At 37.2% G+C, this 14414-nt stretch overlaps 4 protein-coding genes and 1 pseudogene across 5 annotated transcripts; 3 read left to right on the top strand and 2 right to left on the bottom strand.

Annotated features, from left to right (window-relative positions):
- On the top strand, positions 2468-6889 carry LOC104768161 (shaggy-related protein kinase kappa). 2 transcript variants are annotated; one of them, XM_010492093.1, is made up of 13 exons: positions 2468-2727; positions 3122-3358; positions 3497-3589; positions 3693-3752; positions 3832-4104; positions 4331-4405; positions 4913-4969; positions 5038-5178; positions 5281-5331; positions 5643-5738; positions 5945-6028; positions 6137-6239; positions 6544-6889. In XM_010492093.1, exons 2-13 carry the CDS (start codon positions 3215-3217, stop codon positions 6630-6632), a joined length of 1266 nt encoding a protein of 421 aa, XP_010490395.1. In that variant the 5' UTR covers positions 2468-2727; positions 3122-3214; the 3' UTR covers positions 6633-6889. The 2 variants fall into 2 exon arrangements, with proteins under 2 accessions (XP_010490395.1, XP_010490391.1); XM_010492089.1 differs by having other exon boundaries at positions 3057-3358.
- On the top strand, positions 7127-9635 carry LOC104768154 (phosphoribosylamine--glycine ligase, chloroplastic). The gene is made up of 4 exons (XM_010492083.1): positions 7127-7524; positions 7763-8136; positions 8477-9007; positions 9098-9635. The coding sequence occupies exons 1-4, from the start codon at positions 7263-7265 to the stop codon at positions 9512-9514; spliced, it is 1584 nt and encodes a 527-aa protein (XP_010490385.1). The 5' UTR covers positions 7127-7262; the 3' UTR covers positions 9515-9635.
- On the top strand, positions 9776-11843 carry LOC104768148 (annotated as a pseudogene).
- LOC104768141 lies at positions 11877-12733 on the bottom strand. Its single transcript, XM_010492070.2, has 2 exons — positions 12440-12733; positions 11877-12279 (listed from the first exon to the last, which is right to left on the bottom strand). The coding sequence occupies exons 1-2, from the start codon at positions 12639-12641 to the stop codon at positions 12086-12088; spliced, it is 396 nt and encodes a 131-aa protein (XP_010490372.1). The 5' UTR covers positions 12642-12733; the 3' UTR covers positions 11877-12085.
- LOC104768133 lies at positions 12843-14414 on the bottom strand. Its single transcript, XM_010492065.2, has 2 exons — positions 13785-14414; positions 12843-13493 (listed from the first exon to the last, which is right to left on the bottom strand). Exons 1-2 carry the CDS (start codon positions 14043-14045, stop codon positions 13368-13370), a joined length of 387 nt encoding a protein of 128 aa, XP_010490367.1. The 5' UTR covers positions 14046-14414; the 3' UTR covers positions 12843-13367.

Raw genomic sequence — 14414 nt, 5'->3', positions numbered from 1 at the left:
GTTAAGAAGGAGAGAGTCGTCGTGGAGATAAGTTTGTGTGGCCTAGAAATAAGGAAGAGCGTCTCGAGATTTGTTTGTTCCCAATTCTTGTGAGATTTTGGCCAGTAAAATTACAAAACGTTTGTTTCGCGTTGGCGTTTTGTAAAAAGCGTTTGGCAGAACGCAGAAGAAGTGAAGCACGTGTATAATGTGTATGTACTTTTTTAACCGGATAGTAGACCGGATACTTTGTATGTACTTTATTTTTTTTTACATTCGTATCATCGTATGTACTGGATGTCTGAAAATCGCATTAAAACTCGAGCTAGAATCATCTACAGCTTAGCCATAAGAATTATGAAGAAATTTTTAACTGTTAAGAATTAATACAAGGAATTTGAATGGTAAATTGCATAATTGTGATAACAAACCAACCAAACATGATTAAATTTCACATAAATGTTATTAAAACAAAGTGTGATTAGTGCGAAAATATGGAGAGGAAACATATATTCTAGGCTTGTAGCACCATCATTTAACAGCCTCGAATCTCCTGATGATAATTACACACCGAAGGGAAGATCGGGCCAGACAGGCCCATAGTCCAAACACATTAGCTTCCAACTACACACAATTGTAAATCATTGTTTTGTTGCTCTTTGGTCAACACTAAAATCATTTGTTAAGTGGTAATCTATCTATCTTACTTTATCAAGCAAAAATAAAGCAACTTTAGCCCTTTTAGGTTTATAAAGACCACCACTCCCTATTGTTTGTGTAGGCTAATGAGCAGTACTCTTTGGACCTACTCACGACTTTATTGCATTACCCCCTTTTTGGTTTAATACATATGAAAAAGTATATTTTAATTAGTAAATAAGATATCACGCGGAGACCAGAGGGTGGTAAGTTGGTAACCAAAGCTATGTGCATGCCTAACGTATTTTCAAGAGATCTAACCAAAAAAAGCAATAATTATTGTTGCACATACATTAATATTTGATCAATCTTTTCGCATATATATTGTAGAAGACTTATTATGATAAAAAACTAAGGACAAAGAAACGAACACAACCTTACCTTGCACCGTTAAGTTTTAATCACCAATCAAACCCGAGACAGTACTATCATCGGCCACACACAAATAAAAGAAATAGTAGAGCAGCGTTCAGCCTTACCTAACAGTCGACAGGTAAAAGCGACTTTTACTATAAAATAACGGAAAAAATGTCAATTAAATCATGAATTTACACAAAAATGCCAATTAAACCCTGAACTTTCCCTAAAGTTCACATTTTATAAAAATGTCATTTAAATCATCCAATTGTGTTGACAAATCTAATTAAACATCACATTTTATAAAAAAAACACCAATTAACACATCGCGAAAAATTGGGTAACAGAAGAACTAACCTCCGTTTAACACTATTAACATCTGTTAAATTTAATCCGTTAGACTAATTAAAAAAAACTCGAAATCCCCAAATTATTTTAAAAAAAACAAATGGCTGTATTGTGATTTAGGGTTTGTAAAATTAGGGATCGAATGATTTGGGGATTTCGAGTTTTTTTAATTAGTCTAACGGGTTAAATTTAACAGATGTTAACGGTGTTAAACGGAGGTTAGTTCTTCTGTTACCCAATTTTTCGCGATGTGTTAATTGGTGTTTTTTATAAAATGTGATGTTTAATCAGATTTGTCAACACAATTGGATGATTTAAATGGCTTTAGAGAAAGTTCAGGGTTTAATTGGTGTTTTTGTATAAGTTCATGATTTAATTGATATTTTTCCAGCAAATACGAAAGTGACTTTTATTTTTTTTAAATATATTTCTCCCTACAACAGTATTTTAATCCACTATAAAATTACAAGAACATAAACTACGTAAGTGTTGTTTAATCTTATATCAATAATCAAAGAGCAAATATTATTATATATATGGATGCTATCATCATTTTGGAGTGGAGGGCTGGGAATGTGTTGACAAAAACATTTATACACGTTGAATATTGAAGTAAATGTATAGTAATTAGCTAAAAAAATATTATTTTTATTTTTGTAGGTTTTCCACTATGTATTTAGTTTGAAATAAGTTTGTAGAACAAAAGTTTGAATATCCGGTTAAAAAAGATTGGGTAGGCTGAGGTTTGAAAATTGAGTTCCAATGTTATGATATTTGGGGACCATCAGACCATGAGATTAAAAAAAAAAGGAACTTGTAAGTATGAAATTTTGAACAAAGGTCTACTTAACATTATTATTGAACTTATCAACTACATTACAGTTTTAGTAATTTGTATTAATATATATACTGTATCAGTATCTTATCAATCTTTTCTGTGTGGCAAACGGGAAAAAAAAAAGAAAAAAATATACCAAATCTAATTTTTTTAATAATTTTAAATTCCTAATTAAAAAAAAAAAATCGGGTAGAAAAAGGAGAAAAGATATATAGTAGTGATATAATATCATGCTTATAATGATGAGCTGTCGTCTCATATTGTCTCGTTTGATTCAAAACGGTAGAAATCGACAAAACAAGGGTGTGAAGAAGTTGTGAAATCAAAATTGACGCAGAATCAAAAAAATAATCTAAAGGTTTAGCCTTTTTTTTCAATCCGATCAATCGCCGAGAAAAAAACTGTTTACTGTTTTTAATATGTGAAGCTCTTCAATTTAAGAAGGAGAAGAAGACAATCGTCAAATGCTTGACTTTGGTTTCAGTTCTTATTCACGACAGCTCAAGGTGATCATCTTTTTTATTCTCTGCTCTTATACTACCTAAATTCATATCGCTGCGAATCTTTTGAAAAGTTTCGCTCTTTCTTATCTCAATGTGCTTTTTTTGGGAGTTGTTGAACTAGGGTTCTTCTGGGTTGTAGTAGTAACTGTTGTGCTGATTTTTTTCTGAACTGCTTTTATTTACACACAAATTGAGTTTTCAAACCAAACCTTTTCGATTTCAATATCAATTCTAGTCGGCAGTAGATCTGATCGGCCTCAATAGTTACAGTATCTCAATTCACCACTTGCTCCGAGTTAAAACTGATCAATTTTGTTTTTGTTTTGTATCAGTTCATGTTCCTTGAGATATAGTACACCTTTTTATCTAATGCAAGTGACCTTGCAAATTCTACTAGGAAGATCGGTTCTTTGATGGGATGGGACACCAATTCACAATGGGTTGTGACGCTATCAAATACTAGTTCGTGTTATCTTCAGAATAAAATATCATGGCATCTTCTGGACTGGGCAATGGAGTAGGCAGTTCAAGATCTGCCAAAGGCTTAAAGAGCTCTTCTAGTTCAGTCGATTGGTTGACTAGAGATTTGGCTGAGACAAGGATAAGGGACAAGGTAGAGACCGATGATGAGAGAGTAAGTCTTGCATTGCTTATTTGCTTTGCCTTTCATGCTTGCTTATTCAACTTTTTTAGCTTGACTTTCTTATCACAGAGCTTCTATCTGTTATGGAGTAGTTTTTTTCACTCTTTGAGGTTTTTTGTTACGTTGCAGGATAGTGAACCAGATATTATTGATGGGGCTGGTGCTGAACCTGGTCAGGTGATTAGAACCACAGTCCGTGGTCGAAATGGTCAATCAAGACAGGTTAGATGGTTACATATGTATGTGATAGTTAGTACTTAGTAACGTAGTTTTCCAACTGGTTCTTATAATAGTTTTTTTTTTTCCTTTTCTTTTGGATTGGCAGACAGTCAGTTATATATCAGAACATGTCGTTGGTACTGGTTCCTTTGGCATGGTTTTCCAAGTAAGTTAATTTAACATCCATGATGTTCTTTCTATTCATTTGGCTCCATTCCCGGCACATTTATGTTTCCTTCTGGTAGGCTAAGTGTAGGGAGACTGGGGAGGTTGTTGCCATCAAAAAGGTTCTTCAAGACAAGCGGTACAAGAACAGGGAGCTACAAATAATACAGATGCTAGACCATCCCAATGTCGTTGCTTTAAAGCAGAGCTTCTTCTCAAGAACAGACAATGAAGAGGTTTATTTAAATCTTGTCCTTGAATTTGTGCCTGAGACTGTCAATCGTGTTGCAAGAAGTTACAGTAGGACGAATCAACTGATGCCACTGATATACGTTAAACTCTATACCTATCAGGTAACTATTTTCTGGATTTGAAGTTGTCTATTCATTTTTTGTAGATTTTCGTTTCACCAAGCATCATAAGCACCCACTTAAAATACGAGGCTCGTTTTGTTTCACCGAAGATAAATAGATTTTGTAATCTATGTATTCTTGTGGCTCTTCCTAGAATAGTTGGGTGGAAATTTATGTATGCTGGGTGTTCTCCAAATATTTTGACAAGTTTCTATTGTGGTTACAGATTTGCAGGGCGCTTGCTTACATTCATAATTCCTTTGGTCTTTGTCACCGTGATATTAAGCCTCAAAACCTGCTAGTAAGTTCCATTTGTGTCTCCCTGTTTCGAAAGAAATATATAACAGACCTTTGTTTTTTGCTATTACGGATTTCTATTTGAATAGTTTTCTTACTTTATAGCTCTTTGTCTCTATGAGTAGGAAATATTAAAACACTGTCATATATTCTTTACAAATGATGATGTCATACTAGGTTTAGATTCTGACGTGATAAATGTATGTTCATAACATGCCTGGAGGTCTAGCAATGAGGCTCTTAATACAGTTAATTTCATTTACGATCTTCACTAATCATAATGGTACTAGGCTTTTCTTTTCGAGTCTATATATTAAGAAAGCTTAACATTGAAGCAGGATTCTGGAAACTAACATTGAGAAAATAGTTGTTCTTTTGAGCTGGTTTTGGTCTAAAGTAACATGTCTGTGCTCAATTTATCTGCTCCTAAGTGAACTATTTATCAAAATAAATATTTTCCGGTATAAAATTAACTGTATGTATACCTGACTATACAGATGTTGTTGTGCAGGTGAACCCACACACACATCAGCTAAAAATCTGTGATTTTGGGAGTGCAAAAGTGTTGGTAAGGTTTGTTGACTCAATTTAAAACGAATTCATTCTGGGAGTATGACACGTACTCGTACTCGGTAGGTAAAAGGAGAACCCAATGTTTCTTACATTTGTTCAAGATATTATCGTGCTCCAGAACTCATTTTTGGTGCCAGTGAATATACAACTGCAATCGATATATGGTCCACTGGTTGTGTGATGGCCGAACTTCTTCTTGGACAGGTTAAAGCACAATTTTTTAGCTATTTGTTTTTGTGCTATTCAGTCAGTTTCTTCCTTGTCTTACTTTAAGTTTTTTTGTGCCCTTGCTAACTTGTCGTACAGCCTCTGTTTCCTGGTGAGAGCGGAGTCGATCAGCTTGTTGAAATCATTAAGGTAACCTTTTGTTAATTCTTAAAGTTTATCTTAAAATATGAAGCAATCCAATTCTTGGGCTTGGCGGTGCCTGATAAGTGCTTTTAGAAATTTGGTTTACGGTGTTATTCCTCTATCTTTACGTATCAGACTATGGGGCAGAGTTTCAACTTTGTATCTGAATGGCTACCAGGTTTTTGAGTCACAGTTTGTTACGTCAATTGTTGAGAATTTTGTATTTAGTATAAAAAAAGCATTAAACTTTGGACTGCTCAGTTTGATTTTGAAGAAACCTTGCTTTTCTTATTGTATGTGCTTTTATGTCTTTGCAGGTTTTAGGTACACCAACAAGGGAAGAAATCAAGTGCATGAATCCAAACTATACAGAATTTAAGTTTCCCCAGATAAAGCCTCATCCATGGCACAAGGTATGCCTTCTAATGTTTGGTTAGAGTTCCCCAGATAATGCTTTTCAGGATTTTGTTCTCTGACATTCTACAACTTGGTGGTTTGCACTTTGCACTTTGCACTTAACTATCTGACTTCATTGTTTATTAGCTCATTAAGGGTCGCTTCTCTCCGAATCCTTATAATAAGGACCTTATTACTGCATGAATATTCTATTTGTGCTCAGGTGTTCCAAAAACGTTTGCCACCAGAAGCAGTTGATCTTCTTTGTAGGTTCTTCCAATATTCCCCTAATTTGAGATGCACAGCTGTAAGTAAAAGTCTCACTTTTCCCTTCATTGTGCAATTTGCTTTTCAATTGTTCCATATCAGCATGTAAGGGTCGAAACCATTAATAACACCTCTGGTGTTATTGTAGTTGGAAGCTTGTATTCATCCGTTATTTGATGAACTAAGGGACCCAAACACTCGTCTTCCCAATGGCCGACCACTTCCTCCACTTTTCAACTTTAAACCGCAAGGTACAGTTCCCTTTTTTCTTGTTAGACCTCTGAAGAGATCTAACATATATATGGTCTATTAAGTTGTTGACATGATGTGTTTTGTTCATGATTGCCAATGAGTATTAACTTCAAAACCTCATTTCTTGTTAATTTGAATATTGAGGATGCTAAATAAACTGAAGTCACAAGTATGGCGACCATTGTGGCCTCTGACATATTAGTATGCTACGAAATAATAAATGCCTTTTCTCCATTTATGAATCTGTGATCCTTATATTTAACTATCAGTAATCATGTAGTGATGATTTATTGTGTGTTGCAGAGCTATCTGGCATACCTCCTGAAATCGTGAACAGGCTTGTCCCAGAGCATGCCCGTAAGCAGAACCTCTTCATGGCTTTGAATTCGTAAGACGCCTATCGGTTTTGGCATCTGTATAAGCTCTCTTGATATCATCAACATTTGGAGCAGCCAGAGGGCATTTTCGCTCTCTTGGCTTTTGTTTTTGGCGAGTTATTTTTTCTTGTTTTTTGGTTTGGTTATATGGAGACGATGAGGATGCATGAATACAAACAGTACTTGAGAGGTTTGCTGGTTATAAACCACTTGTTTGTTTCACAGCCACCATATAACCCCTTTATATATCACAAAATGGATTCGTTTTAAAGGATGTAAATGTGAGTGAGGCAAGGTGAGGCTGTTTGATGTCTTAAAGAATATAAAGTGGTTTGAAGGAAAAAAAACATTGAAAGGACAAAGTCATACACTCATAATACCTATTTATTGGGTGTTTTTGCGACTACAAATAATAAATAAGACAACAAAATTAATCATGATTAGTTGATTACTGTGAATGAATATAATATTTCTCTGTTCTTCAATTAAAAGAAAAAAAAAAGTGAACCCAAAAACAAAAGGAATGAAAACAGTTTAATGTTAAACCCTTGACGACGACGAAGCTGGTCCGAGTCCAAAACTCTCTCAAAGTACGCAACTTTGACAGTCTCTCAGTTGCCTCTCTATCGCAAACCTACTTCGGACATGTCGTTGTGTACATCTAGTTTCCATCCTTCATCTTCTTCTATCAATCTCTTCTCCAGCAACAACAACCCAACTAAACCCTTTCTTCTCTCCCTCAGATTCGCCGCTACCTCCAAGTCTCTTCCTTTTATTGCTCCTCTCAAATTCTCTACCACCAATCACGTCCTTAGCTCTTCCACCCCACTCCACAGACGCCAGTATTTGCTCCGCTGCGTCTCAGAGCAATCTCAGCCGTCTATTTTGGTCGTTCCCGGCGGCTCTGGTAAAAATCTAGCAATACCCTTTGACTCTGGTGTTAAATTTATATGTAACTTTGGCCTGTTGATGAATAAACAAATTTGGTAGATTCTGTATCCAGTTGTTGAATGTGAGTGTATATAGATTGAATTTGCACGCGAATGCTCCATTGGTTTCAGATAGAATCATATTAGGCTATTGGTAACTAAACGTTTGTTATTAACAACCAATAAATTTGTGTAATTGTGTTTCAATTTCTGCAGAAGAGAGAGTTAATGTTCTTGTAATCGGTGGAGGAGGGAGAGAACACGCCCTTTGCCACGCCTTAAAACGATCTCCTTCTTGTGATTCTGTGTTATGCGCACCTGGAAATGCTGGTATCTCCAGTTCCGGTGATGCTACTTGCATACCTGAACTTGACATATCAGACAGTTCAGCTGTGATTTCTTTTTGTCAAAAATGGAATGTTGGGTTAGTGGTTGTTGGACCTGAAGTGCCTCTTGTTGCGGGTCTCGCTAATGACTTGGTTAAGGCCGGTATCCTCACCTTTGGCCCTTCTTCTCAAGCTGCGGCGTTGGAAGGTTCCAAGAACTTTATGAAGAACCTTTGCCATAAGTACAATATCCCTACTGCTAAGGTTTGTGTTGCTCTGCTCTTTTTCAATTTATTCCTGATGATTACCAATTTCTTCCCTTGATGTGTTAGGATCCATAACGTCGCTGATATAAGCTTTGAAACCGTGTAGCGGTTCAACTATTAGCTAGCTATAGGCTTGCTGTAATCACCATAGTTCTTAATAGAGCTGTTGTAAGTTGGTTAGTGAGGGCTTAGTTTATAAGAATGTCTCAGCAGATTGTTTGGGGGCATGTGGTTTAGGGCTTGGTAAATTGGAAGTAGAAGATTCATAGCTTTGATCTTATCCTAAGGATTCCAATTTGATGGCTAATTCAGTATTATTGAATCAAATTCAAATGCAGTATAAAACATTCTCTGATGCATCTGCTGCGAAAGAATACATTCAAGAACAAGGGGCACCGATTGTGATTAAAGCGGATGGATTAGCAGCTGGAAAAGGAGTCACTGTTGCAATGGAACTAGAGGAGGCTTTTGAAGCTGTTGATTCGATGCTGGTCAAAGGTGTTTTTGGTTCTGCAGGATGTCAGGTGGTCGTGGAGGAGTTTCTCGAGGGAGAAGAAGCCTCCTTTTTCGCACTTGTGGATGGAGAAAACGCCATTCCTCTAGAATCAGCTCAGGACCACAAGCGGGTTGGAGATGGAGATACCGGTCCTAACACAGGTGGAATGGGAGCGTATTCTCCTGCACCGGTCTTGACCAGGGAGCTTCAGGATTTTGTGATGGAGTCTATAATTCATCCCACTGTTAAAGGCATGGCAGAAGAAGGATGTAAGTTTGTCGGCGTTCTGTTTGCTGGTCTCATGATCAAGAAGAAATCCGGTTTGCCTAAGCTGATTGAGTTCAATGTCCGGTTTGGAGATCCAGAATGTCAGGTGAGAAACACACACCTTTTCTGAAAAAAACTCCGTTTAGTCTTTGCTTTGATTATCGTTCTGAACAATGCAGCTTCTTGTTAAACACAGGTATTGATGATGCGTCTAGAGTCTGACCTAGCCAAAGTTTTGCTAGCGGCTTGTAAAGGCGAGCTAAGCGGCGTGTCACTTGATTGGTCAAAAGATTCAGCAATGGTGGTTGTAATGGCGAGCAATGGTTATCCAGGTGCTTATGAGAAAGGATCAATCATTAGAAACCTTAAAGAAGCTGAAACAGTTGCTCCTGGAGTGAAGGTTTTCCACGCTGGAACGGATCTTGATTCAGAGGGGAATGTTGTAGCGACTGGGGGACGTGTTCTTGGGGTCACGGGAAAGGGTAAAGACTTGGAAGAGGCGCGTGATAAAGCTTATTCAGCGGTTCAACAGATCAACTGGCCTGGTGGTTTCTTTAGGCGTGATATTGGTTGGAGAGCACTAAGGAAACAAGTGGCGACGAAAGAAGAGTGATGGAGAAGAAATTTTGTTATACTAAAACTGATAAATTCTTTTTCCTTACAGTTAGATGAGCCGATTCGTGTGGCCCATTAGTTGTATCTTAGCGCACGGGCCGACTTCTAAAATAACTTAATTTGGGGTCCATTTATAAACTTTGTTAGTTTCGTAAAATTTGCATAACAAAAATCTGAAAATTTATCTCACACTTTGTAAAGTAAATTAAAATTTGGGGTAAAAAAAAAGTACTGAAAAGAAACAGAGATGAGAATGGGTGCAAAATTCATAAACCCTAAAAAATTTAAAATCCCAAGTCTGTCTTCGTCTCCTATTTCGAATCAATGTTCCCCAAATCCTTAGCCGTTAGTAGAAATATTTCGAAATTCATACAAAATTTATCTGGTTTAAGTAGACTCTGTTCTTCTTCTTCAGCTACGATCGCCGAGAGCCCTTGCCAACCAAGATGTGACGTAGTAGTCATCGCTGATCTCATAGAGAAGCAGCACTGGTCGAAGCTTGGAGTTCATGTGAAAGACATACACCCTAACGAGCTTTTTCGACAGCTGATTAGTTCTGAGCTTGACCCAGATTTGTGTCTAAGGTACTATAGCTGGTCAGTGAAGAACTGTAGCATCTCTGTTTCGCTAGAGCTCACATTTAAGCTCTTGCATTCTCTTGCTATTGCGAAAAGGTACTCAAAGATCCGATCTTTCCTTGATGGGTTTGCGAATAATGGTTCTGATCATCCGGTTCACTCTATTCTCCATGCTATTTCAATGTGTGACAATGTTTGCGTCAGTTCGATTATAGCTGATATGTTGGTATTGGCGTATGCGAACAATACTAGATTCGATTTAGCATTTGAGGCGTTTAAGCGTTCAGGTTATTATGGGTATAAGTTATCGGCTTTGTCTTGTAAGCCTTTGATGATTGCGTTGCTGAAGCAGAATCGTTGTATGTATACAAGGAGATGATTAGGAGGAAGATTCAACCAAATCTCTTCACTTTCAATGTCGTGATCAACGCCTTGTGCAAAACTGGGAAAATGAATAAAGCTAGGGATGTTATGGAGGACATGGTAGTGTATGGTTGTTCTCCAAACGTAGTCAGTTACAACACTCTCATCGATGGGTACTGCAAGCTTGGTGGAATTGGGAAAATGTACAAAGCAGACGCTGTTTTGAAGGAAATGGTGGAGAATAAGGTGTCCCCAAACTTGACTACATTCAATATACTGATTGATGGGTTCTGGAAAGATGACAACCTTCCGGGGAGTATGAAGGTGTTTAAAGAGATGCTGGATCAAGATGTGGTACCAAATGTGATCACTTATAATTCACTCATAAATGGTTTGTGCAGTGGAGGTAAGATAAGCGAGGCTATTGGTATGCACGATAAGATGGTCAGCGCAGGTGTACAGCCTAACTTAATTACTTACAACTCTCTTATAAACGGGTTTTGCAAGAACGATATGCTGAAGGAAGCTCTTGATATGTTGGACTCCGTAAAAGGCCAAGGAATTGTTCCCACTGCTAGAACATATAACATGCTGATCGATGCGTATTGTAAGTTAGGGGAAACCGTTGATGGCTTTGCACTGAAAGAAGAGATGGAACGAGAAGGGATTGTACCAGACATCGGAACTTATAATTGCTTGATTGCTGGTCAATGTAGAGACGGTAACGTAGAAGCAGCTAAGAAGCTTTTCGATCAGTTGACTAGCAAAGGACTTCCTGATCTCGTAACATATCACATACTAATGGAGGGTTATTGCAGCAAAGGTGAATCAAGAAAAGCGGCGATGCTTTTGAAAGAAATGTCAAAGATGGGTCTGAAACCGAGACATCTGACATATAACATTTTGATGAAAGGCTACTGTAGAGAAGGAAATCTGAAGGCAGCAACGAACATTAGGACAGAGATGGAGAAAGAAAGGCGGTTGTGGATGAATGTAGCATCATATAATGTGCTTCTACAAGGATATTCCCAAAAGGGAAAGTTGGAGGATGCAAACATTCTTTTGAATGAGATGTTGGAGAAAGGTCTAGTCCCGAACAGAACAACCTATGAGATAGTTAAACTAGAAATGGTGGATAAAGGTTTTGTCCCAGACATTGAAGGCCATCTATTTAACGTCTCTACTAAATCCTAATCTTCCAGTGACCAGCATGATTTGACAGGAGGTGCCCAGATTGTATTGCATTTTGCTGTATTGTGATGTTCGCTGCTATGCTTCAAGAAGAGAAAGTTCAGATTTTTAACTTAAACCGTTTTTGTAAATTACATGAGACCAGATATTGAAATTTGTAGAAGTTTGTGTTTGTCGTAATAGATTGCCTGTGATAATGAGATGATACAATTAACTGAATCTTCCATCAACAAACAAGATTGCTTTCCATTAAAAAGGTTTTAACATTATCACCTGAGACTAGAATTAGAAACATCGAAAGACACACTAACATGTGAGGTGAATCCAGCCAGTGGCTGAATTAAACATCTCAACCATAAACAACAAAAGACAGAAGTTTTACAACTCATACTGGATCATACAAGGGCATAGATAAAGTGACATTTAAAAAACATCATCTACACACGACCTTGCCACAGACAGTCTTGCTGAACTTTCCCAGTTTTCAAAAGCTTCTCAATTTCATTGGGAGGATTCATCCCTAGACGCAGAGCACGCTCCCATCGATCAAGTCTAGCCATACCCAAGCATGGACCATAAGCAATGTTCATGTCAAATTGTCTCAGCATCTCCTCCTCCTTGTCATAATCCTCTGTTTGATAAAACACACAACATATACCACAAAATTTAAAATTTTCGATTGGACAGTAAAAACTCATATGGGGATTGGAGTCAAACCCTAGTATTTTTCAGATGAATCAGAAGGGATGATTAAATAATCAGATGATCAATGGAAGAAGTAAAACCCGTACCATTGAGATCGACGGAGCCGTGTGAGATCAATGCCGCGGGCTGCGTCGCATCAGAACCCTGAGCCGCCGCGTGTTTGGGAGCGGCCGCCGCGTGTTTGGGAGCGGCTTTCCGGGAAGAAGGCTTGGACTTGGTGATACCTCCGGTGATATTGCTCTTAGTCTGCTTGTAGAAACCCTTCATGTTCTTCGCCGTCGTCGCCATAGCCTCTTTCTCTCTCTCTCTCTGCAGTTCAAATTTTGAATCTTTGAATCAGCTTTTCTCCTTAGGCTTCTACGCGACGATTGATAGAGAAGGTAACCTTTTTATCTGGGTCTTATAAATCCGCCCACTGATATTAATGGGCTTCATTCTCGGCCCATTGATTTTTTTTCTCTACGGTAAAGAGTGAGAGTAGTAGGGTAATTAAATTGTAACTTTGGTTCCATAATTTTATTACATTTGGAAAATAATTGTTAATAGCACATGTGAATAATCAGAAGGCGTAAATCATTCATTCATTCAGCTTTGTCGTACTCAACACTACACACGTACTCATGATCATTACACTTCGATGAACCTAGTAGTATAGTATAGTGGGATTAAAACCTCTTTTTTAGTAATGGATAAACAGTATTGTATTCTAACTTTTTAAGCTGTTCAAAATCCTTGTCTAAAAGTGATTAATTTGTTCCAATTTCCAATTGATTAGCTAGCCATAAAATGCTAGTGAAAAAACAGAAGCATATATATCTACAAATGTACAATGAGAGATAACTTATGTGTCTACTTAGACGAAAAAGAAGGAAATGTTTTCAGCTGCCGATAAATCTCGTTTAGTGCATATTAGAATATATTACGAACACACTAATCTACTCAATGAGTCAGAAATATATATAAATAAAATTACGGAAGGAAGAAGAGTAGTAGGCTAGCTAGTAATATATATATTTAAAGCTGAAGAGGCCAATGAATGCCTTCTCTCCGACAAGGTAACGGAGCCGGCAAAGCTATGTGCGACGGCAGCTTCTCTCCTGGCATCACTACCGATACATCCATCACCGTATTCACCGGAACCTGCCACGTTACATTCTTGTAATTAGCTTAACAGAAGTTATGACTATGGTTTACAATAATTTGGTTCTTGCTTTTTTTTTCACTTTCCAAAGTTGGATTATTATTTTTCTATTAATTTTTGACGAATGTTTTTTTTATTATCCAAAAGGTCTCTGCACCGAAAAGAAAAGAAAAGAAAAGAAAACTAACTCTACTACAGTGGAAAGTTAATGCGCTTCGGCTTTATTAAAAGGACAAAAATTCTTTTGAGAAATGCTTTAATAAGAAATAAAAATAAATTGTTGTGTTTACCATGGATGCTTGATCAGCAAGTTTCTGGAACTGAATGGACCCATCTCTCTGTCTTTGTGTGATCCGATGTGGTGAATCAAATGAAGAATTCTCAGGCCTGAAGAGATGCTCGAAGATGGCCATGATCAAGAACATGGAGATGAGTATCGCCGTTGCTACAAACCCAAAGGAGATAGCATTCATGGACGTCGACGATCTCCATGGCCCTTCACTCTCTCCATCTCTAGAACTGTATATGCTCCAAGAGCTCGACTTGTTCATTTTCTCCTTGTAGCATAAGCACAAAGGAATCTTTCACCAGAGAATAAACTCACAACTCTAGATCAAGAATCAAAAATACAAGGTAAAAATGATTTATCAGAAATTCGATGATCTATGAAAAAAGAAGAAGAGAATTGAGATATATTAACGTAATCGATGACAATGTTTTCGTTTATTATTCCTTTTGTTTTTATGTGAAGGAAACAAAAAGCAGGGCAGAGAAGAAAAAACAAAAACACACTCTGTACTATGTTGAAAATGAGTTGTGTATATATATAGTTACAAATTGGGTGTAAATTATTTATAGTTTTTTAATAGTATGTGTAGATAAAGTATAAAAAGAAGAATTAAGAGAGAGTTAATGTGATA

This window comes from Camelina sativa, chromosome 3, assembly GCF_000633955.1.
Source record: "Camelina sativa cultivar DH55 chromosome 3, Cs, whole genome shotgun sequence".
Lineage (NCBI taxonomy): Eukaryota > Viridiplantae > Streptophyta > Magnoliopsida > Brassicales > Brassicaceae > Camelina > Camelina sativa.
Note: the sequence above shows the minus strand (reverse complement) of the source record. Positions and strands in the feature narration are given on the sequence as shown.